Source organism: Lepisma saccharinum, chromosome 13, assembly GCF_977018435.1.
Source record: "Lepisma saccharinum chromosome 13, izLepSacc3.1, whole genome shotgun sequence".
Taxonomy (NCBI): Eukaryota; Metazoa; Arthropoda; class Insecta; order Zygentoma; family Lepismatidae; genus Lepisma; species Lepisma saccharinum.
In genome coordinates this window covers 83,720,805-83,743,493 of record NC_139241.1, presented here as the reverse complement: position 1 = coordinate 83,743,493, position 22,689 = coordinate 83,720,805, and the positions used below count along the sequence as shown (strand labels likewise).

Sequence of the window (22,689 nt, the reverse complement as noted above, 5' to 3'; positions counted from 1 at the left end):
GCAACCGCCTTGCACAACGCGAACTTGTTTTCGCCACGAGCTAAGATTATATCAAGCGCATAGTTGTTTGTATCATGCGATTATGCCATAGCAGCATTAACCTTGAGTTATTCGACTGCCTGTTCATACTTGGCACAGACTATCAACTGTCATTTCGTCTGCTGCTTTCCAACCGCCCCGGATAGCTCTCCGCTTGGTTTTACGTAACATTTGGCAAGGCAAGAGAATCTCTTTTGTTCCTTTTTCCTTCGCATTCCTTTCTGCGTAGAGGTCATTATCTCCTCCACACGTGTTATGACACACATTCCTACATTAATTCCATTACATGCATGGTTATCATTTACTCAAATCGCGGAATGTTCACTGCGATGTACGGTGAGATTTTTTGTTCAAGGAATGAATTTTTTACCTATGCTGGTGCAGAGCTTGTCAGCAGTTTGTGTGATAATAATCAAAATTATTATCTGAATTTGGCTTTCTCTATTGCCATGTAAATTGGTAGGCAAAAAATTGGACCTGTTCTGAATTGGGACACCTTCTTGCGAAACTAGTGCGCTTTGTGCATAAACATACGCTATTTAGCCTGTCGAGCCGTTGCGTTTGAAATATAATTTTTTTTTAGCTTCATAAGAATGTCATTTTCGGAAACATGAGTTGGTACATCATCTAAAAGATTTATGAAACACTTTTTTTTAAAAAAATATATATATTTAGGCGAGAATAACGTTTGCAATAGAGCCCAGCATCACGTTCCAAATAACAAAATAAATTCTATTCGGACATTACTACGCTGGCGCCGCCATCGGGAAAATTTGGCAATGATCAGCACCATTTGCATTCAAAATTAATAATCCTCGGTACTCTGCTTCCTTGTTAATGTACAAGAAAGAAACATTTCAAGCATAGAGATCCTTATTGACTCACCTGTTATTTACACACCTTGTCGTTCTTTATTAAAGATGATGTAATTGCTGATAGTGATTTTTTTTATTATTATTCTTTTCAGATGCAAGAAGCTGCCACACGTGCGACAAAGTTCTATCAGAACTTGAAAAGATAGACGATGACACAGACTCATTCGGCGTGGAATTCGTGAAAATCAACGACAAGCGACTCGCAAAGCAGTATGGGATCAACAAGTTTCCTACCCTTTCGTACTTCAGGGAGAAAGAACCTGTCGTTTACGAAGGTAAGTGTGCTGCTAATTGTAAATTATGTCACGTGATGAGCAGTTTATTTAATGCTTACGTTTGGTCCAGTCGGTAGGGTATCGGACTGTCTCGGCTCTGGGACTCACCAAGCCTCAAATTAATGGGTACAGTGGGATCCATTAGTATTACCGTGCAAATTGTACATGACTATTTTCATTATTTTTTATCTTACATCCTAAGTGTCTTTCAGCGATGGATTTTTATGTATGCCGCTGCAGAAGTTGTCAACAGCTTGTTTTGAGTTTTCTTTTAATTCTTGAAGCTCTTATTGGGTCAAGTAAAATGCACGAACATGGTGATGGACAATTTGCACGGTAATACTCATGGATCCCACTGTACCTGGGGGCAACCCAAGGAAGTAAAGGCGACCGGAGTGAGATGCTGATCACATCACCTACAAAGTGGCAGAGATCAAGAATGTGTGGAGCCCCACTCCCCCCCATATCCCCTAAATGTACCTTCATGACACGGTGCTATATGCACGGGGAACTTTACCTAGGGGCGCCAAGTAGCCAAATTCAACCCTGCTGAAGACTCTTGACTGACAAGGAGAGGCTAGGGCTTTGGGCAACTGACTTTAGGACGAGACTGTAGAGGTGGGATGTCCTATAGGTAGGAACGTGAAGTTTTAGTTTTAACGATAGCACCGAAAAGTTGAGGAAAGCAAAGTAAAGTGTTTGAATTGTATTTGGGTAGGTAAAGGAGACATTTTTTCGGTGTTCGGTACGGGGATCGTTGCCCCGCATCTCCACCACGTATCATTCCAGAGAGTGATGGGGATCAAAACCAGTCACTATCACAATAAATCAATGGGTGATGTAACTTATTCATCATTCATCCTCAATGATGAGAGCACTCGTCATTGATATGACAAGTCAAATGCTTGGCAGTGCGAAAGGCACAACTAAAACTAATCAGCTTAACAACTAGAAAAGACAATGGTCACTCATTGGGTTTTATGAACTTCCGAACCTGAATCATGTCTGGGGTAGGATAATTACCTGTCTATCTGAAGAGTGATGATTAATTCAAAGTAACGTCGAATAAAATAAAACTAAGACATCTCTAGGCTTCGTTGCTCGTTGACCAGGACTCGCCTCACTTTCCCTCAACTCCTTTCTCCAAGCTCCTCTCTCTCCTCAATCCAATTCAAAAGTCAGTCCCTTCTCAGCTTGTCTCACCTCTATATCACCCAGGCCATGGAGACCTTCCTCCATGCCGAATCGTGATTTTTACTACCTCTATTTCAAACAGCTGACTCCATAGGCTGATGGAACTTCCTATATCCTGAATACATCAGGAAGTTTGCATAGCGCAACACTGTGCATTCTTTACATACCACAGAGGTTGAGACAACTGGAGTAAACAAGTGAATGCCCTGGTCAACATGAAGCATCCAGAGAGAGTTTAAATAAAATATAATCTTATAGATTAATACGAAATAACGCGAATTATTCCATTTTTCAGAATAACACCGAATTTTGCCCTTTTACGCGGAAAACGTCGCGAAATATGCATTATAAACTGTGGATAACAATATTTCTCTTTTTTTTTTAAAAAAAAAAAGAACTACCTGCAGCGCTATTAGAACTGTCATTTGGAGTCTGGCTGGTGAATTTGATTGAAAAGAGATTGTCACGCCTCGTTTATTGTAGTCTAGCGCAGAAATGACTGGCAGTGTTTAACCTCGTCCTGAAATAAAATTCACTCGGGGGGTGGGGGATATTCGAAGAAGGCAAATTTTGTAGGAACGGGAAAATGTTCAGGGAGGAGAAGAACCTGTTGTGTTTCGGGGGGGGCGTGTATGTGTGTGTACGCAAAACGGTATTTTGAGGTCGCAGAGGGATTTTTCGGCACTGTTAGAGAAATGTGGTGTGTATAATCGTGTTAAAAGATTTTGGTGTTATCATTCAATAGCATTTCATATTTAGTGTCTGATGAGATGAAAGAGTTTTCCGAATGGAAAAAGTTGGTCATTTCCCAGAAAGGTATATTGTATAGGCTATATTTTTACATTTAAAGTAAAATTTGTCTCAATTTTCCAGAACTAAAGGAATGTGAAAATTGTAAGCATAGAAGGAACAGTAAAGATGACCAATAATTACACCGATTTTAAATTGATAACACCGACATTTGTTCTAAACCGCGAAAAATAACAGAAATTTAGGGAAGAATAAGACGAAAACTTCACGTCCCTACCTAAAGGTATTGATATGCGAAAGTAGCGCTCACTAGGCAGCATTTCGGAGAAAAAAGCACTTAAAGTTTCGAAGTTTTCCATGCGAGCCTTCTTTAGGCGAATATATTATCCGACGACTACCAAGTGGCCCTGTAGCCAGGTGGTAGCGTTAAATGTTTCACGTGACGAATCTTTTATTCCCTTTTTGCTGTGCAAATTGTCGAGAAATATTGTTCTCTATTCTTATACGATAATTATCACTCTGGATGGTGTACAAGAAAATGTAAATAAAAGTATTGCTTGTGAATAGTATAGGCGGGTTTCATGTGACGTCAGGATGCGCACAGCCGCCATGTTTGCGGCCAATTTTATTTGTCGTTTGCAAGGAAATATCCATCACGTAGCGTTCGTTACGTCTGCACCAACTGCACGTTTGTTTTAAATCACGAATGCCTTTGTTAGTAGGCTCCTGCCTCGGTCTGCTTACAAGAACTGCCCTCAATCATGGCTACTCGAAACCACAACGCAACAGCTTTTGACGTAGGTGTTTCGTTTCTTGAACATTTTGTCAATGAAAATGTATACCAATTCGCGATTAAAATTAACCGATATGCCATCTGCCGGGATTTTCAGGAAGTACTCTAAGTAGGATACGTTGTGTTGAAGTCGTTTAAAGCATGGTGAATATGCAAGAAAGTAAGGTCTACTGTTCAGGTTTTTTTTTGTTTTTTTTTTTTGTTCTAAATAGTTTTATGGGTCAGAACAAATTAAAAGTTTTCATGTTTTCCACCCCGTGCAATCAACAAAATGAAATTTGTTAATAAATCAGGGAAAACGTAATTGACAGAAGATTGGTATGGGGGATATAACACTGTAATTCGGCAAGGAAATTACGAAGAATGCACGAGTCTGCTTACTATATTTATCGAGAGATAAATATATATTTCCATGAAAGTAAAGTTTTAAATTGTACTTTATATATAAAGCTTTTTTTTCTCCGAAAAATGATGAAGCGTCTTAACCAATGCGTACATGTATTACCGGTGTTACGTATGTGTGAAATTTGGAACAGGTGCAAGTCGATTAAGAGGGAAGATGAAAATAGTTTGAGAATGAATTAATGTCAAATGTAACCAGAAAGAAAAGTGGATATGATAATGTTACTGTTTCATTCAGTACGATGTCCTTTTTCAGTGAGTATAGCCTGGTCATGAAATCGTGAATATTATTATTAAACCAGCCTTTCTCTTTCGAGAAAGAACTGCAACGATATGTTCGCAATTTTCTCCTGTCCCAGCTTTTCAAGTACAGGTCAATTTCAATTCCTTTACTTTCAAATAATTTCCGAGAACCCCAGTTACATGACGTGCAGATGATACAGCACTGCTTTGGACAACCAGTGCGTATACATAGTTTCGTCTGCATTTTCCGTGTTATTTTTGCCTATCATAATTAAATGCTTCGTTCTCAGTACAGCTTCACGTTTGTTAGAGTACCTGGAATTCACATCGCATTCGCAATATTTAAAAATAATGCGTAATTTAAACGTTTTCTACCATACCAGTCATGCCAACACGCTGCTCTTTTGTACTACTGCTGAATGTAAACAAAGATCTATCCTACTTAGAGCGGCCATATTGGAAGCGACACTAGCGCTCAGGTGGTAATTTTAATCGCGAATAAAAAAAGGAGTATTTCTCCACAAGGTTTCAAAAACCTTTTCTTTCATTTTTTTTTCAATACGTTAAATGTAATGTAACAAACAGTTGCTCGAGTTAATAACAAAAGCATTGGCAACCAATCGAGAATTGAACCCGGAACCTTCGTCACGTGAAACTGATAACGCTAACATTTTTTTTAAGAAATTAAAACGCCTAAGCGGCAGTTTCCCCCCGCACAACAATCTCATATCAATGAAACTCAAATCTATACTTTTTCATTCAGGACAGACGAACTCAAAACATATATGTCTTAACCGGGATTCGAACCCGGGGCCCCTAGCGTCATAGCTCACTGTGCTAACCATTCCGCCACGGACGTCGACATCTGGCCACCGGCCGTCGGGCAAAATCTTCGCCTCATGAGGAAACTTTGAAGCGCTTTTTTTTCTTCTTTTTTTTTTATCGGAAATGGTTGGCTAGTGCGCGCTAGCACCTTGGCATATGAATACCTGTAGAAGCTGGATGACTGCTGACGCCAAAGATTCCTGGGAAAAAGTGGACGAGTTGTTCAGCCAGCAGTCAGCCCACGACAAGATCCCCAAATGAGGTTGTGCAGGGGGACAGGGAAAGATCTGTCCATTTAAAGAGGGCAGCAAGGTGTCTTCCGCTGGGGTCAGTATCTTTGTGGACTTGGGGAAGTGCGAAGTGATTCTTGCGTCGCTGCACCTGTTACAGGGAGACCAGGGTGCACTCCTCTCCATAGGCGCCGACTCCATGGGGCTTGGGGGGGGGGGGGGGGCTCGAGCCTCCCCAATGTTAACGATGTGGGGGCAGAGCCCCCCAAATAATTTTACTTAAGAGGATCTAATGTATTATTTTTGCTTCTCTTGTAAAGTTTTCTCTGAATTGTGCCACATGAACTTAACTTTAAATACACATTTGAAATGTTCTAGACCATCAACTTTGGGGGACTGAGACCGGTAAACCATCAACCTGGGGGGGGGGGGCGGAGAGACAGCAAAACACATGACTTATTACTATATACTAAGTATGTAATTATGAGTACTGTTAAAAATTTTACTAAAAACAGTTTCAAAAGACGATGTGCATTAACTAGGGTAGTGGACGGGACGTTCTGGCTACAAATGGCTCTCACATGACATTCAGAACGAGATCATTGATACATTAGGGAGATCTGTTTTGCGCTCCGTGGTAGCACATAACAAAAGTCGGGAATATTTTGTTGACGAAACTTGTGACATATCCATCCATGGACAATTAATATTCTGCATTCGAACTGTGAATAAAAATTTTGATATTTTTGAGGAATTCATGGGCTTTTATGAGATTCCGAAGACTGAGGCCAAAACTTAAAAAAAGGGAGGGAGTGAGTCATTCATTAATTTATTTCAGTGATCAGAGCCCCCCAATAATTTTGACAAGTCGGCGCCCCTGCTCCTCTCATCCTAACAGTAGAGTTTCCTGCGCTACGTCACTTCACTTCCGTCGGGGATCTCGTGAGCTGTCGTCCCAAAGTAAGTTGTCCAAGCCGTGCTCTCTCCTTGGGCGCGTCAAGTATCTGAGCGACGCTCCCTGAGCAAGATTTTCTCTCGTTGAGCAGCCAGAACAATTACTTGACGCTGTTTGCTCATTGATCAAAATATCAGTACCTTTGAATAATCTGTGATCAATTTTGCTGCGTCGAGTGGAGAAGATTTCAGTTATAAAAGCTGTTAATTATGGAGATAGTTGATGTGGAAACACGAAACTGTCGAAATTTTCATTTTCAAACCCTTGCACAACTTTTCAAAACTACGGTCTGTACTTGGAATAAACAAATCTTTCATTTTAATACAGTTACAAAAACTGGAGTATTATATGTATTACCATCTGTTACTTGAACTTCCTCTATAATGAAAAACTCAATATGCTGACCAAGGCAGAAATTTATTTTATTATAAAACATAAACTAAACGTAACGTTTCAACCTTCTAGCAAGGTCTTCTTCAGACTCTGCACCAAGTACAAAATTTTTAAAGGTACAAAACAGGACGATATATGTACACAAACATTGACAGTACAGTTGGCAAGGGAAAGCCACCTGCTAGAATGTTCCAGAACAACTTTCTAATAGTGCAACAATACTTCACACTGAATATATAATGTACGCGAAGGATGAGCAGACTTTAACACAATTTTAAAATTAAATTGCAAGTCCTCAGCGCTCAACTGGTTTTCATAATGTTGTTATACTTACATTGCAAGAATTAAACAACACAACTCAAGTTCCAAAATATTATTTCACTTTATATCATTTGATACAAACTCATTTTCGATTTCTGACACAAGACATTTTAAGTCAATCTTATTGCATATAACAAAGACGAATCGAAATCAACAACTTAAAACAAATATCGACATTGATACAGCGTTCTTAATCTCAATAGTTCCCTGTTAATTTTATAAACTTGTACGCAATAGAAATCAAGTAAATATTAGTTATTTGTGAATGTAGAAGACAGTCACAATAGTCTGGAGGTGAGTAATTTTTGTGTATATATGTATATTGTCCTGTTTTGTACCTTGTTACATTTGTACTTGGTGCAGAGTCTGAAGAAGACCTTGCTAGAAGGTTGAAACGTTACGTTTAGTTTGCTTTATAATAAAATAAATTTCTGCCTTGGTCAGCATATTGAGTTTTTCATATCATGGAAACAAGGCTTAATGGTGTTATAATTCCTCTGTAATTACACTATATGGCAAGCCGTTCATCATAAATATTTCCTCATTGGCCGCCAACACGCCAGCCTCACACAGATTTCTTCTTCTTATTTTCCTCATAAACACATAAAGGCTATATTCTGTGGTGAGCAAGGTTCAAGTTCGCTCAGCGATCAAGTGAGCAGCGCTCGCCGAGCAATGCTTATTTGGCCGCCAAGTAGATGAGCGATCACGTTGCTCGCTGAGCGCTCAGGTACCTGACGCGGCCCTTGTAAGACAAGAATGAAGCACACCTCCTACACACCGCTAAGAAGGCTGTCAAATACAACGGCGTTCAGGGGTTACGTACGCATCAAGGACAAATATAAATCCTTCCTTTATTGTCATGTTTGAATACGCTAAGAATAACCTCGTTAGACGAGGCTTTCTTCTCACCACGCAGTCTTTTATTAAATTTCCAAGACCTGACAGGTGCGGGGGAAGAAACCGATTGTCTTCCAAAGAGACTGACGAAAGCGTAGGCAGCTGTGATTAGCACACCTTGCTATGGCGCCAGTGGTCCCGCGTTCGAATTCTGGTCTTGGCATGGATGTTCCTTATGAGTAGGGAGCGGAAGTTGATGAAATGTCATTTTTTTCTGACATCTCGGACACGATGCCCATTAAATATACACAATTTTACACTTCGTCTAGAACCCAAAAAAGGTAATTTTAAAGTGCATTTTTTTTTGCATTTTTTGCCAGTTTTCAGGTTTTAGGTCATTTTCCCAGATTTTCGGCATTTTCCGTCATTTTTCGCAATATTCTGTGTATTATTTCGTCATATTTTGTCACTTCTTTCATTTTGGTAATATTCTTGAGTCTTTTCACCTTGGTGAACATAGGCCTATATATATATATATCTCGCAGGATTGCAATATACGAGCAAAAGAGATGCTGAACTGGTGACAGTCTTTGTTGTGTCGGGGGAAACCACCAAGTGCCCGTCTGGGGCAAACTCGGATATTTCAAACTATTTATGATGTTAAAAATTACTTTTCCGACGTGCTTTTTCCTAGTGGGGGCGTGTCTATGAACCCTTTCCCGGAGGCGTCCCTGATTTTGGATTCCCTATTTTTTATACAATTTGTTAAATTTCTAAACAAAAATTGTCTTACGTGGATCGTGATAATTTCCTTTTCTTTACAGTGCCACAGAAACACACCACACTAAATCACCAGGCAAAGATGCGGGAAATTAATGCATTTTACACCAATTCATTTAGTCTATACGACTTTTTCATTAAATTGTTTAAAAATTTGTTCGGTTGATTTCTTTTGGAAATCCTCGTTGCATATTTTAATTGAATGTGCATGTGGTATCATTTGGTGCCTTTTTTTTAAGAAAAAAAAACAAGATTGCATCCTTTTCATTTCAATTTTTAACCTGAAACTAACAAATTTAATGGTCATTTTTTGCATTTTCTACGTCATTTTTTCCCAATTTTTAGGATATTCTATAGGTCATATACCTATATTTTTAGGTCATCAACTTCCGCTCCCTACTTATGAGTGTTCCTTAATAAATTTTATATCATCGCCTATCCTCATCGTCGCAGTTAGTCAAAAGTAGCAGAAAAGCGACGCTAAAGAACAAAAATCAAATCAAGACTTCTGCAGTGTACCCCTTGCCCCCCCCTCTAGGCAGGGGCCTGACGTCATCACAATTAGGCACAAGGTAGCAAGTAACAATCCTTTACTTTATCCTAAGGGGAAGGACGTATGACCCTACACCAGACTAAAGCCCCTATCACACGGAACTGGATTTCTAGTAGGAATGCCCTAGTTGGCGCTGAACTAACTTTCTAGGTAGTAATCATGGCCGCCTGGCTGACTGCTTGACTGGTTTGGAGGAATAGCACATATTCTAATTGCTACTTGCTTTCCTCGACTGGATTCTGTGGAACAGCCAATCAGAGCAAAGTTTCGCCATGTGAAGATAATCTGTGAGTCTGCAAAGGAGCGTTTTTGTCTGTGGTTTCCGAGTGTTACTCCAGCAATGTATAACGTATACAGCATGAAAGGCGCGTTGAGTTACACCATCTATGCTGAGTGTACGGTATTTACATTTGAAACAATTAAAATATTCTTCCATACGTGTACAGTAAACGTTGTAAAGTATGTATTTAAGCAGTGCCATTGCTTTTGTATCTAATAACAGTTTATACGAAACGTTATTCCTCTCGGTTGAATAGTTATCGGCTTTTAAAAATGTGAAGTGATACATTGTTTACATCTCACGCGGCCGCCATTACAACTTCCCTCGTATGGGAACAAAAGTCTATCGACAAGTACGCTGATAAGTATCGTGTGAGGCGAAAACTAGGAAATTGGTAGCCAGTCCAGCGCCAACTAGGGCATACCTACTGGAAATCCAGTTCCGTGTGATGCGGGCTTAATGCTGTATTTTTTAATCTAGCTAGAAACATCCTACGGCACGATGGTCATTAATCCGGTACTACTTGTAACTAAAACGGGCGTCGTTTCGAGGATAACAGGATAACAGAGGGGACGCGTTCCCCAATAATTCGTAAAAATGTATTATGTATAAATAAAGCGCGAATCACACGGAACTGGATTTCCAGTAGGAATGCCCTAGTTGGCGCTGAACTGGCTACCTGGGTGGAAATGATGGCTGCTTGACTGGTTTTGAGGAGCAGGCCATGCTCTAATTGCAACTCGCTTTCCTCGACTGGATTCTGTGGAACAGCCAATCGGAGCGAAGTTTGGGCATTTGAAAATAATCTGTGCGTTTGCCGAAGGAAAGTTTTTTGTCTGTGGTTTCCGAGTGTTGGTTGCTTTTGTTCGCTTCTCGAGATAAGAATAATTAACAGAGATGATGCGCATTCGTGTTCAGTTCATTAATATTTAGGTATTTATACAAAGCGATGAGATTTGTACGTGACATGTATGATTAGCCGATAATGAAAATCAAGTGTATTAAATGTTTGATGTATGGGAACAAAATACTTTTTTTTTTTAATGAATGAATCCTGCGAATCTCATGAATGAATATGCATACCCAAGTTCATCAAAAAGCTTGTTCAGTACGTATTGATTTCGAGAAAATTTCTAGTCCATACTTTTCTTTTTTAATTTTTAATAACAGCAGAAATTCTCCTACAACGTTCTTCAAATCGCTCGTCCATCTTTTTATCTTGTCTGCTCTGCGCAATGTCTTATGGGAACAAAAGTATACCGACAATTGCGGTGACAAGGATCGTGTGAGGCGAAAACTAGCAGACGAGTGGTCAGTCCAGCGCCAACTAGGGCATTCCTACTGGAAATCCATCGAACTGAGGGGGACGGTATATCCCAAGCTAGCATTTTTTTCCAAAGCATCCTCCCCAGCTGTCTAGTTGTCACCATGTTAAACCATGGTAAATTGATTTAAATGAATTGTTTTTTAAAAAAAAATCACTGATTTAAAACATTTTCAATAAATAATTTATATAATAATGCACATAAGGATTTTGTAGATATCAGACTCACTTTTGGTGAAAGTACATTAATCTTGTAATCATTTAATGGTGTTTATTAGGCTCTAAGAAACGGAAAGAATGGAAGCAAGATATACACACTGACGGGGTGAAGCTCATACCAAAAGAAATGTAATGTGCAAACTGTAAACATACTTACATTTTTCTTGATTTAAAATTCAATAATTTTTGGGGGAAAAAATAGCAGAAAAATATAGAAAATACTAATGTTAAACAGTAAATAGTGTCATTGTCATTAAATTGTAAATAAACATGGCAGCTGACATTTTTGCAAACTATCATTAAAATATTGACAAAATTCAGCCACAAAGACTATTAAAATATTTTAAGTAACACCTACAGAGTACATCCAGAATGTTTTATTTTCACTGGAAGAAAGTTATTGAAATTATTATAGTTTCATTAACACACTGAACAAACATTTCCATAGTACGTTCATATATACAGTATCAGAAGCAAAAAAAGAAATGTATATTTATATTTGCTTTAATCAAACTATTCAAATATTTCACAGGGCCATTTACTAGAAAAACCTTTCTATAAAAACACATGTCTTTATGTATGATGCCAAAACCACACAAGGAACTATAAGCGTGTTTTTTTTAAATATAAAAAAAGTGATTTACATTTAAAAAATCAGATTTAAATAAAAAAATCATCAAAAATTATTTTTTTAAAATAAAAATCACCCTGTGTTAAACTATAGCAGCATCCCCCAGCTAACATTTTACAATTCAGGTGTATTATAGTATTGTACTAGTATTTCATTTATGGCACTTATTTGTAATTCTGAAGGTATTTTACTTAGATAGATGTATTTTTGTATCATACTATGTGTATAATGATGATAATGTATAAGCATAACATATATAGTGTATATATATATTGTTTTCATAACACATTTGTATTTGTTTCCATTTATATTGCATTGTCACTGTGATTGGACGAGAAATTTTTCTGATGATGGCAGGTGAATAGATAAATTATGGAGTGTTGTATTTGAAACCTTTTAGGAGGGGAGAACTTCTACCACAGATTAGGGTATATATACCTAGACAGCTGTGAAATTCACCAGCGCCATCTCTTATTCTGTTTGGTAGAAAAGTGGAAGCAAAAGTGCGAGTGGTGCTCTCAGCGCCTCTTAGCGGATTATTACAAAACTTCTTGCGACTGGTGATTCCCAGTGGGAGGTCCGTGCACCGGTTTTCCTGCCTTAGGTGAATATTTCCTTATATACCCTAATCTGTGCTTCTACTAACTACCCTCTAAGCATAGGGGAGGGGGGAACATTTCATTGTCACGGGTGGAACACTCAGACTACATTTTCGGCATTATTACTGATAAAATGAAAAGATTCTCTGGTACTATCGACCAGGTGGGTTGTGGAAAAGATTCCAAGCTTTCGAGAGCTAACGTCACTCTCATATTCAGGGTAGAATTGCAGTTCTGAGCGCCAACCCGGTGTATATTCTACCCTGAAGATGAGAGTGACGTTAGCTCTCAAGAACTTGGAATCTTTTCCACAACCCACCTGGTCGATAGCCCCAGAGAATCATTTCATCGTTCGTTTTCAGGAAAGCTTCAAGTCTTACTTCATTATTACTGATAGTTAAGCAACGAATTTCGAAACTAAACACTGTTGATTTAACGTAACTACCCTTAGAATACTTTACCAAATCTGTAACTATAAGTGAACAATTTTGTGTCACTGGTGGAATAGATAAAACACTGGCTCTTTAATTATTAAGGAATTTATTTTCATTTCTGTTAATTTTGAAATCATGAAAAATAAATTAGTTTGGATAAAGAGAGTAGGTAATTGACTAACTAACTCTCTAGCCTTCTTGAACCCGAAGGTTCATGGCTGCAGCAACACAGGCCTTCCATCTGTCCCAATCTTGAACAAGTACTTCTCTCCATCCCTACCAATTTCCTTTAGGTCCATCTCAACGTTGTCCCTCCATCTTCGTCTTGGTCTTCCTACAGGTCTCTTACCATCAGGTTTCCCAACAAGAATCCTGTAAACTCTTCTTTCCTCTCCCATTCGTGCCACATGGCCTGCCCACCTAAGTCTTCTTGATTTAATCATTCTAATAATACATGAATACAAATTATGTAGTTCTAAATTATGTAACCTCCTCCACTCACCTGTCTCCTCATCCCTTTTAAGTCCAAATATTTTCCTAAGGATCTTATTTTCAAATACTCTCAATTTATGTTCCTCTTTCAATGTAAGGGACCAAGTTTCACACCCATATAATACTACAGGCAAAATTACTGTTTTGTATATTTTAACTTTTAGTTTCTTAGATATTAAACGAGAATACAAAAGTTTATGAAGGGAAAAGTAACACTTTTGAATATTCTAGTGGAGTTGAGGGGGAATGTAGCAGTTAAAGGAGAAATTAATTATTTTTGGTGTCTTGGATGGGACACAATACAAAACAATAGTAAACCGAAATGTTAAAAGAAAATAGAATAATATGTGATATACCTTCAAACTTAATTTAACTTAATTTTGTATAATACTTGCATTTCTATCCAAATGACAAGTCTATGTTGTTGACTCATAAGATAGAATAAAGTGACAGGATTTAATTTAATTTTAAAAAAAATTATTTGAGGCACACTTTGACACTCCCTTTCTTACTCTTCTTTTCTCTTTCTTCATTGCTTTCTCTTTTTCTCTATTCCTTTTCTTCTCATTGTCCTTCTCTTTCTCCCTATGTTCGTTTTTCTTTTCTTTCATTTTATTTTTCTCCTTGCATTTTTCTCTTTGAACCTTTGTTTGTTTTTCCTATCTTAATTTCTTCCTCTCTATCTTTCCTTTTCTCCTTTGTTTCTCTTCATATGTATTTCCTTTTTCTCTATGTACCTCTTTTTCTTTCTCTTAGTTCCTCTGTTTCTCTTTCTTCTTTCTTTTCCTTGTTTATCTTTATCTTCCTTTTCTGTCTCCCTTTCTCTTATATAATCTCTTATCTCCCTTTCTTACTCTTGTTTTCCTTTTCTTCACTGCTTTCTCTTTTTCTCTTCTTCTCATTGTCTTTCTCTTTCTCCCTATGTTCGTTTTTCTTCTCTTTCTTTTTCTCCTTGTTCCTTTCTTTGTCTCTTTAAATATATATGTATATAGAGAGAGTTTCTCATCCAAGAGTCAAATATTGCCATGTAGAGAGAAGGAAGAAAGCAAGGTGGGGGGAGGGAATACCATCTTGAAGTATGCCCCCACTAATAATTCAACAGTAATGACCCTTATACCAATTAAAGTCCTATAACCGCCTCAACATTCATTACAACACGAATGAAATAGGTTTCTAGGCAGCGATTATAATCTCCTTGGAGGAACGGACTCCGTTTGGCAGCTTGCCGGCTCGTGGGCAAAGATTGAAGAGAAGTAAACTGGCGTGGGAGGCATTCGGCTTGTTTTTCTCCCGGCCTCCCTGACGTCAAGGTGAAAATAGTTCCGTTCCCGGCCTGGCCAACTACCGCGGTCTTGACTGTTTACTAGGAATAATAAATAGGGAAAGTGCCACGGGATGGTTGGAGGGGTTCTCCGTTTCGTGGCTGTGCCGAAAGGCAAAATGTTTTACACCTATCTTTCCGCTGGGGTCGTCAAGGGAATTTCCTGTCGGTGGGTACAAGGGTGGGTGAAATATTTCCTAGGTTCTGCTTCGGTTAATAAAATTATACATTTTTCTTCCTGTGTGTCTCTTCTCATCTATTTCTCTTTCTCCGTTCGATTTCTTTTCTTTCTATTGTCCTCTCTCGTTCCTTTGATTATATCGTTCTCTCCTTTTATTCTCGTGCTTGTTAATCTTCCCTTCACCTCTTTCTCTTTTCTTTTGTCCTAAACATTCTCTTCCTTTGTTTCTGTATATTTTCCCATTATCATTTCTCTATTTTTTTCTTCTCTTTATCTTTATCTCTTTCTTACTCTGTATTCCTTTTCTTCATTGCTTTCTCTTTTTCTCTATTCCTTTTCTTCTCATTATCTTTCTCTTTCTCCCTATGTTTGTTTTTCTTTTCTTTCCTTTTCTTCTTACATTCTTCTCTTTGTTCCTCCGTTTGTTTTCCCTTTCTTCATTTCTTCCTCTCCACCTTTCCTTTTCCTTTGTTTTCTTCTATGTACCTCTTTTTCTTTCTTTTAGTTCCTCTGTCCCTCTTTCTTCTTTCTTTTTCTTCTTTATCATTATCTTCCTTTTCTGTCTCCATTTCTCTTTATATTTTCTCTTTCTTCTTGTGTTGCTTCTTTATCTTTTTATTTATTACTGTCTTTAATACCTTCTCTCTTGTTATTCTGCCACGGACCATAAGTGGCTGCGAAAGGCTCTCTTGAAATAACGTTGATTAGTAAATATTTTGTAGTGCAAATGTGATTACTTTGAACTTCTCGGTGTCCAAAATGTAGCATGCCAATGAAAATCAGCACTTAACTAGTTAATTATGTTGGCCTAATTTTACATTTGTCAGCAAGACCTTATTGCGCTGTTAAACTTTGAGGTTTTGTCATTATTTATTAATTTCTAATTGCAAGGGTACGTGTTAATTAATGCATAAAGTTTGAGAATCAGGACATCGAATTTAAAAAATATATATACAGGGTCGCGGTCTCAATACCACTGCTATAAATGATTCTGAGAATTCTTAATTCCAAAGACTATTTCATGGGTGGGGGGCAATCCACTCTCACCCACCTGGTGGTACGCTCCTGAAACTTTCATTAATCATCCTTTCAGTTACTTCGTCGTGTGACGATTTCATGGAATGATAAAGGGTTTCTAAAGTAACAAATAATCCTATCGCAACATGTGTGGTTTGATTTCAATCCAAAGTTCATAAATGTTTTATTCTTTGTAGACTGCTTAATAATATATATATATATATATATCAGTGGCGTAGCATGGGCATTTCGGGTGGGAACGCCAAGTCCAAAGGAAAGGTCGGCCCTTTTTTGATTAATAATTTACTTATGGAATTAGTCGCCACAGGTGTTGTTTATTTGCCTGAAGTCAGCTGGGTTTGCAATAAAGCATCATCATCCATGCAGTTTTTAGCTAGAAAATTAGATGCCTCACTATGCAACAAATGTTTCGAACTCTGGTGTTTTATACCTTTCGGCATGACACAAATCATTATAAAACCTACCTGAATCACAAGCCTCTGGTCAACAGTAGACGTCATTGTTATGAATGATCCAACAATGATTGATTTGGTTTATTTTACTTCGCTTTTCTACCACTTTTGGTTAATCGCGAATATGAATATGAGTGATGATGATATTGATGAAGGGACACTCACAAAGAACACCCGTGCTCACCCCGGGATTCGAATCACGGGCCTCTGTCGTCTTGGCGCGCTGTGCAAAACACTCTGACACGGAGGTGGGCGGATGATCCAACTATCGTACACTCCACTAACGTAACAGTGCCGATTAGTAATTCAGACCACTGTTTATTACGTCTTGAGAATGTTGGTAAACATTTTAAAATAATTTTGTCCAGAGACCATTCGATGTTAAGAGTTTTCAAATGAATGCTAAACATTTCCATTGACACAATATTAAGCAGTTACATAATAACTAAAAAATAATAACCCGCAAAACTATTATTTTTTTATTATTATTAAGTGGTAGAGCAGCCACAGGCTGAACTTCTACCACGAGGACTTCACCAACTTATTTGACAAAAACTGTGTTGATCTTTTAGTTTTTAATGCACATCGCTGTTCGTGCGATAAATTATACAATGCAGTGGCCATTAAGAAGTGCTATATTTCGGTTTGATAAAGTTACGTCAGTCAATATTGCGTATTGTAGCAACACATAGCACGAGTGGCACGAGCGCGAAGAACCGGGTGGAAATTCTACCGCTGTCGTCTGCTTCAGAAGGCAGGAAGGGTCACGTGAACCAATCACGTAGCCCTCTGCTCCATACGCGGGCGTAAGAGAGAGCATTTGGGCGCGTGCTTTAGAGATCCAAGCTTTCCCTCCAGAAAGGCAGCAAGGAATATAGGGTCCTGTACGCCGAACCTGCTCGGCGTACGGCCAGGAAAGGCATTTAAAAAAAATGCTAGAACGAGTGTTGTTAGTGGATCGTTGCAAGCGGATCGCGAGAAATAGCTATTATAATGCCATGAAGGTCAGACATATATGAAATTAGTCAAGATTTACTTTATATTTACAGCATTTACGCATTTTTTAAATATTAAATCTGGGAACGCCGGGCGTACGGGTGTACTATAACGCTACGCATATATATATATATATATATATATATATATATATATATATATATATATATATATATATATATATATATATATAGGCTGCTGGATTGATTTATTTGTTTTATTTTCTTCACTTTTCTACCACTTTTGGCAAATCGCTAAGATGAAGATGAAAAGGGTGAAAGGACAATCACACAACACGAAAGTCAAGGAGGATTATACTGACCGTCAGTCCAGACGCCAGAGCCTCGATAGCCTGCAAGATGCAGTCCAGAGTGGACTACGTGGAGAGTAGATAGACATTTGGGTGTCTTAACAATGGGTCACCCCTTTTGGCTTGAGGAAGTTGAGCCCTTGTCATTGATGGGTGCCTATGTATGTGTGTGTGTTGACGTGACACTGATTCCTAGAAATTGATTTGAAATTATTTTCCTTCAGGTGACTTGATGAACGAAGAAGAAGTCCTGGACTTTCTAACAAGCCTCGATGCCATGGAACATCCAGACAGAATCGAAGAAGTGAACGCGAACATCCTGGAGAAAATAGTCGAGGAAAACGAATACGTGGCCGTGCTTTTCTGTAAGTTTTTCATATTGCATAATATACTCAGCATCTAAAGATAAGTATAAGTTAAAAAAAATGTCCGTCTTCGGTAACAAGCGGAGTTCTTCTTCCTCTGTCTGCATTGTTTTTTGAACACTTAATTGTGCAGAATATATGTTTTTATAAGTTCGTAACATCTAATTTCATTGTAAAAAGCTTTCGTCAATAGTTTTTGTATTTTTGTCACGTTCCTGTCACAAATAATATGCCAAAAAATTTCTACTATATTCTGTATAGTACAACTAATCTCAATTGGGAGAACATTTCTTCGCATATGATATTAGATATTATTACACTCCTTACAAAAGGTTTGGAATAGGGGAGACCGGGGTAATTAGAACAGGCAACAGCCTGTAGAAGTTCCACTGTAAATTACTCAGAAAGTTACTGATGGATTTTTTTTAAATTTCTACCATTTAAAAGGACATCTTTTGCATATTTTTGAAAAAAATAATGACCATACCTGCATTGCAAAAAAAAATTGTCATGACACCATAAAATTGTTCCAATTACCCCATTTGGGGTTAATGGAACATAAGTTAGAAATTTCAACTGAATAGCTTTAGATTGCTGTTGGGGTAATACGAACATCATATATAAATGTCCCATTTACCCTGCAAATTTGAACACAATAGCTCTACTTCTTCTGGAGTTATCAATGCTTGTTTAAATAAAATCCCAAGTTAACGTCTTTTTTTCATAAAGTTCAATTTCCCAGCTGTGAAGCAAATATGTGTGAATGAAAATCAGTGTTCTATGATTTATTTGAAAGGTTACAGGCCATTCTACAATGTAGTAAAGAAAAACTTCTAATAGTTACATGTACAATCTAGTATACCCAAGCGAAATCAAGCAAATTACGCAATGTTCTAATAACCCATTTGCAGAAATTTTTGGGGTAATAAGAACTTTGCTTATAAAAACCAGGCAAATTGCCCATAGACAACCAAACTCACATGAAATGATGTGTGCCCTTATGTTTTATTATAGGGGTGAAGAAAATTTTGAAACGGTTCTTTCATTCACATCCAGTATATGCAGAATCAGAGAAACACCAATCATGCGTCACATCATTTTTGCAGGTGTATAATAAAAGTCAAATAAAACTTACTTTTGTGTAGTTATTCCAATAACAAATTTTCTGCATGTAGGTTTAGTGTAGGTACATAGATATGAAATGTTATTACACCAGTCTTTTCGTTTTAAATTATTCTACATTAACATGTTCCAATAACCCCATGTTCTAATTACCCCGGTCTCCCCTATTGTTATATTAGGCAATAGATGATAGGCAACAACACATTGCATCTGTCTGTCTGCTGGACATTCTCGTGTTTTCGTCAACATATGCCACCGAACAATACTTCAAACTTTTTGTGCCAAATATAAAAATATTCCAAACTTTTTGTTTAATAATTAATAGTGTATATCTTTAATATCTCTCTGCATGTCGATGTACATTTTTAACAATACTGTAACTACATATGTTGATTGATCACCTATTGTATGTTTACTAGTGTCTCTTCTACTGCAACATTTTAATTTAATTAAATAATAATTTGATTAAACATTTTAATTTAATTATAATATAATTATTTCACTTTAAACATTTATATTATTAACATTAACATTAGACATTATTATTTCCGAGACAATGGTTTAAAACCATCCCCCCAAAATATATTTCTAGATACGTGCCTGATAGTAAGTCTCTAGTACGAAGTCCCTGGAATTTGATTAATTTTTCAACATTTTGTCAAACCAGTATACTCATCAGCAAACAGGCTACTATAAATGTGATTTTAATATTGATGTTAGTGTTATACTACAATAATAATTCACACTACCGTTAGTTTATTTTCATTCGTGTTCACATGTATATTATCATTTTTAGTGTAATGTAGACAAGTAACACATGCCCTTATAAATAAATATAAAGCGTTTAATTTTTTTCACTTTTGACAACATTGTACTCAATAAACAATTTTGATCACTTAGTTGTTTTCCAAATTGAACCTGATAGCGTTTTACGTTTTTTTCTCGGATTTTTAGCTGTTTATACGGTATTAGAGTGGATTGTAATATTTTACAAGATTTTTTCAATAATCTCCTTACTAACCAATTACTTCTATAAAAAAATATATGTTAGATGTAAGTTTTAATTGATTGTAAAACACATTAACAAATACAAATACCTTATAATTTGACACAGCTATTCTATTGCATTGTGGTACTTCATATAGTCTGACAATTTGTTAGCTGTTTTACTACTTTACTAGAACTAAATGCTATAATTGTTACTGACTGTAATTTCATTAAAGACGTATTTATTTGTGTATCCATATGCCGAAGTAATGAATACAAATGAAAATTCCTTATATAAGTTAATATGTATACATGTTGAAAACATTCTAGATATTGCTCGTATTTAAGATATATATTTTGTAAATTTTGTATGTGTATTTATACATACATAAACACTTACATATCGGCATTAGATACCCGTATTTGTTGCTGTATATGGCTTCTTGTGTGTGTGTATGTGAACAGTTATGTGTATATTAGCCAGAATGTATTTTAGGAACTTATCTGCAGTTTTCTGTGATGGTGAACATTTTTGAACCAGAAAGGCAATGTTTGATTAACACTGTAGCTCAACTGTTTATCTAATGTCAAAAACAGACTCCCAGGTTCGATTCCGCACGGAATCTTCCAAATATTATTATTGATCAAGCATATTGAAAACAATTTGCGAGCGTCTGAAAATAATGTAGGAGGCTTTAATTTAGAAAATCAGATAATAGTAGCGCTGACCACATGTCCCTGCTGCATGAAGGCTTTGACCCTCAAGAGCAGTGGCGGCGATTAGGGTGGCGAGTGGGGCAGTTGTCCCCAACTTTTCGCCACTTTTGTCCCCGCACTATGCTAAATCTTATATACAAAGGGAAATATACTGTCTTTGCCCCCCAGTTTTGACACCTTGCCCCCCAATTTTGGAACCAAATCGCCGCCACTGCAAGAGCCTAAGTTTACCTTTAAACTATGAATCTATCTAGAAGTTCCCTTTATATTAAAGACAAACAACCTTAAATGTGATGTTCGGAAGAAAATTTAACTGCATCGAGTGATACGTCATTTGACTACAAATTAAAAATACTGATATGTTCTTATTTCAATATTTGGAAAATACATTCTGGCTAAATTGTTAATAATTGCAATAACTTGCTTAATTTTTATTTTGTTTCTTTCATTTGCTCTTTATTTTCAATATTCTGTGTTTGTAGGTCCAAGTGAAAAAACGTGCTCTTCAAAATCAGGCAGTAAGTAAACAACTCTTCCCAGAGAGTTCTACTAATATCACTCCATTTTGCAGTTTCATCCGGATTTCCCAAGCCCGTAGATATTTTTTTAAAAGCATTTCCCTGTAGTTTCGTTATTTTCCAGGTTTTCCTCATTTTTATTTTCACCCACCACTATTTTATTTTTCATTTATTAATTGCTGAATTTGTGAAATTCCCTTAAATGAAATGAAATGATAGGTTAACATTTAACAGCAAAATCAGATTTGGAATTTGAGATTTTACTTACCTTCAAATATTTTGGTAACGTCTCTCGAAGAGCAGGAATTCTAAAATACAGACACGTTGCGTAACAACGTTGTCATTGTTGTTCTGGAGTATCATTGTGTCTGTTGAGATTTCATTATTAACTAGTTTTCTATTCAAATGGGGTCAGGTGAGAGGTACACCCAGCTGCAAAAAAGGGTTGCTAATTGCTAACAGCCCTAAACCTGGCCTTCTACAGGTATTATCAGAATTATGTGAAAATAATGCCTGTGAAGTTGACATTTCGGCGTTTCTAGAAAGTGTCTCCCCTTATATCCCCGAGACAAAAGTTATTTGTGCATTAAATTCATAATTAGTACTTCAAGCCAAGCATGTGTCATTTGGAAGTTTTTCTAATTAAAACAGAAGTGTAACATTTGTGAAAGACTGAGAGAAGATGTTCCAAAATGTTTGCTAATTTCAGCTACAAAATTATATTGAATGAAGTTCCACTTCAGAGAACATAATTTAGAACAAATAATAAACATTAATAAATTATCATAAATGTTGGCTATCAAATAAACGCATGTCATTTATGGGTATTTTTCAATTTCCATCCCTTCTTAATAGATCATATTTTACTTATCCCTTATTTGTCTGTTCTTTTGCACATTTTCAATAGATTGTTAGTTAAATACATCTACAAGATAAATAATATGCAGAATGTGTGTACATATTTTTATCGTGTAGATTCAATAGTATGCAAGTTCCATTTGCAAGATATAGTGAACTTCAGTTAACTTTACACAACCAATAGATTTTGGTACTATGCATGCACTACTATGAAGAGGGAAGATGGCAAATGATTTATCGTTAGGGTTACTAGTTTTCATTAATTTTTAAATGAAAAAAGAAATCGTACATCGTTCCTCTTCAAAGTAACATTTTCTTTCATCCGAAACCCATGCATTCGTTCATTTTACTAGATGTGAATTATATTTTTGTGTGTT

The 22,689-nt window shown here is 36.9% G+C and overlaps 1 protein-coding gene across 8 annotated transcripts in view; it reads left to right on the top strand.

Moving 5' to 3' along the window:
• hlk (hulk) overlaps positions 1 to 22,689 on the top strand; it is a 227,454-nt gene that overhangs the window by 35,796 nt on the left and 168,969 nt on the right. For 6 of the 8 annotated variants that reach the window (XM_083134573.1, XM_083134572.1, XM_083134569.1 and 3 more), the window contains exons 2-4: positions 1,007 to 1,189; positions 17,970 to 18,110; positions 21,419 to 21,454. In XM_083134573.1, the coding sequence (XP_082990699.1) occupies positions 1,007 to 1,189; positions 17,970 to 18,110; positions 21,419 to 21,454 (360 nt within the window). The remainder of the gene's footprint in view (positions 1 to 1,006; positions 1,190 to 17,969; positions 18,111 to 21,418; positions 21,455 to 22,689) is intronic. The other 2 variants (XM_083134574.1, XM_083134568.1) reach the window with 1 other exon arrangement.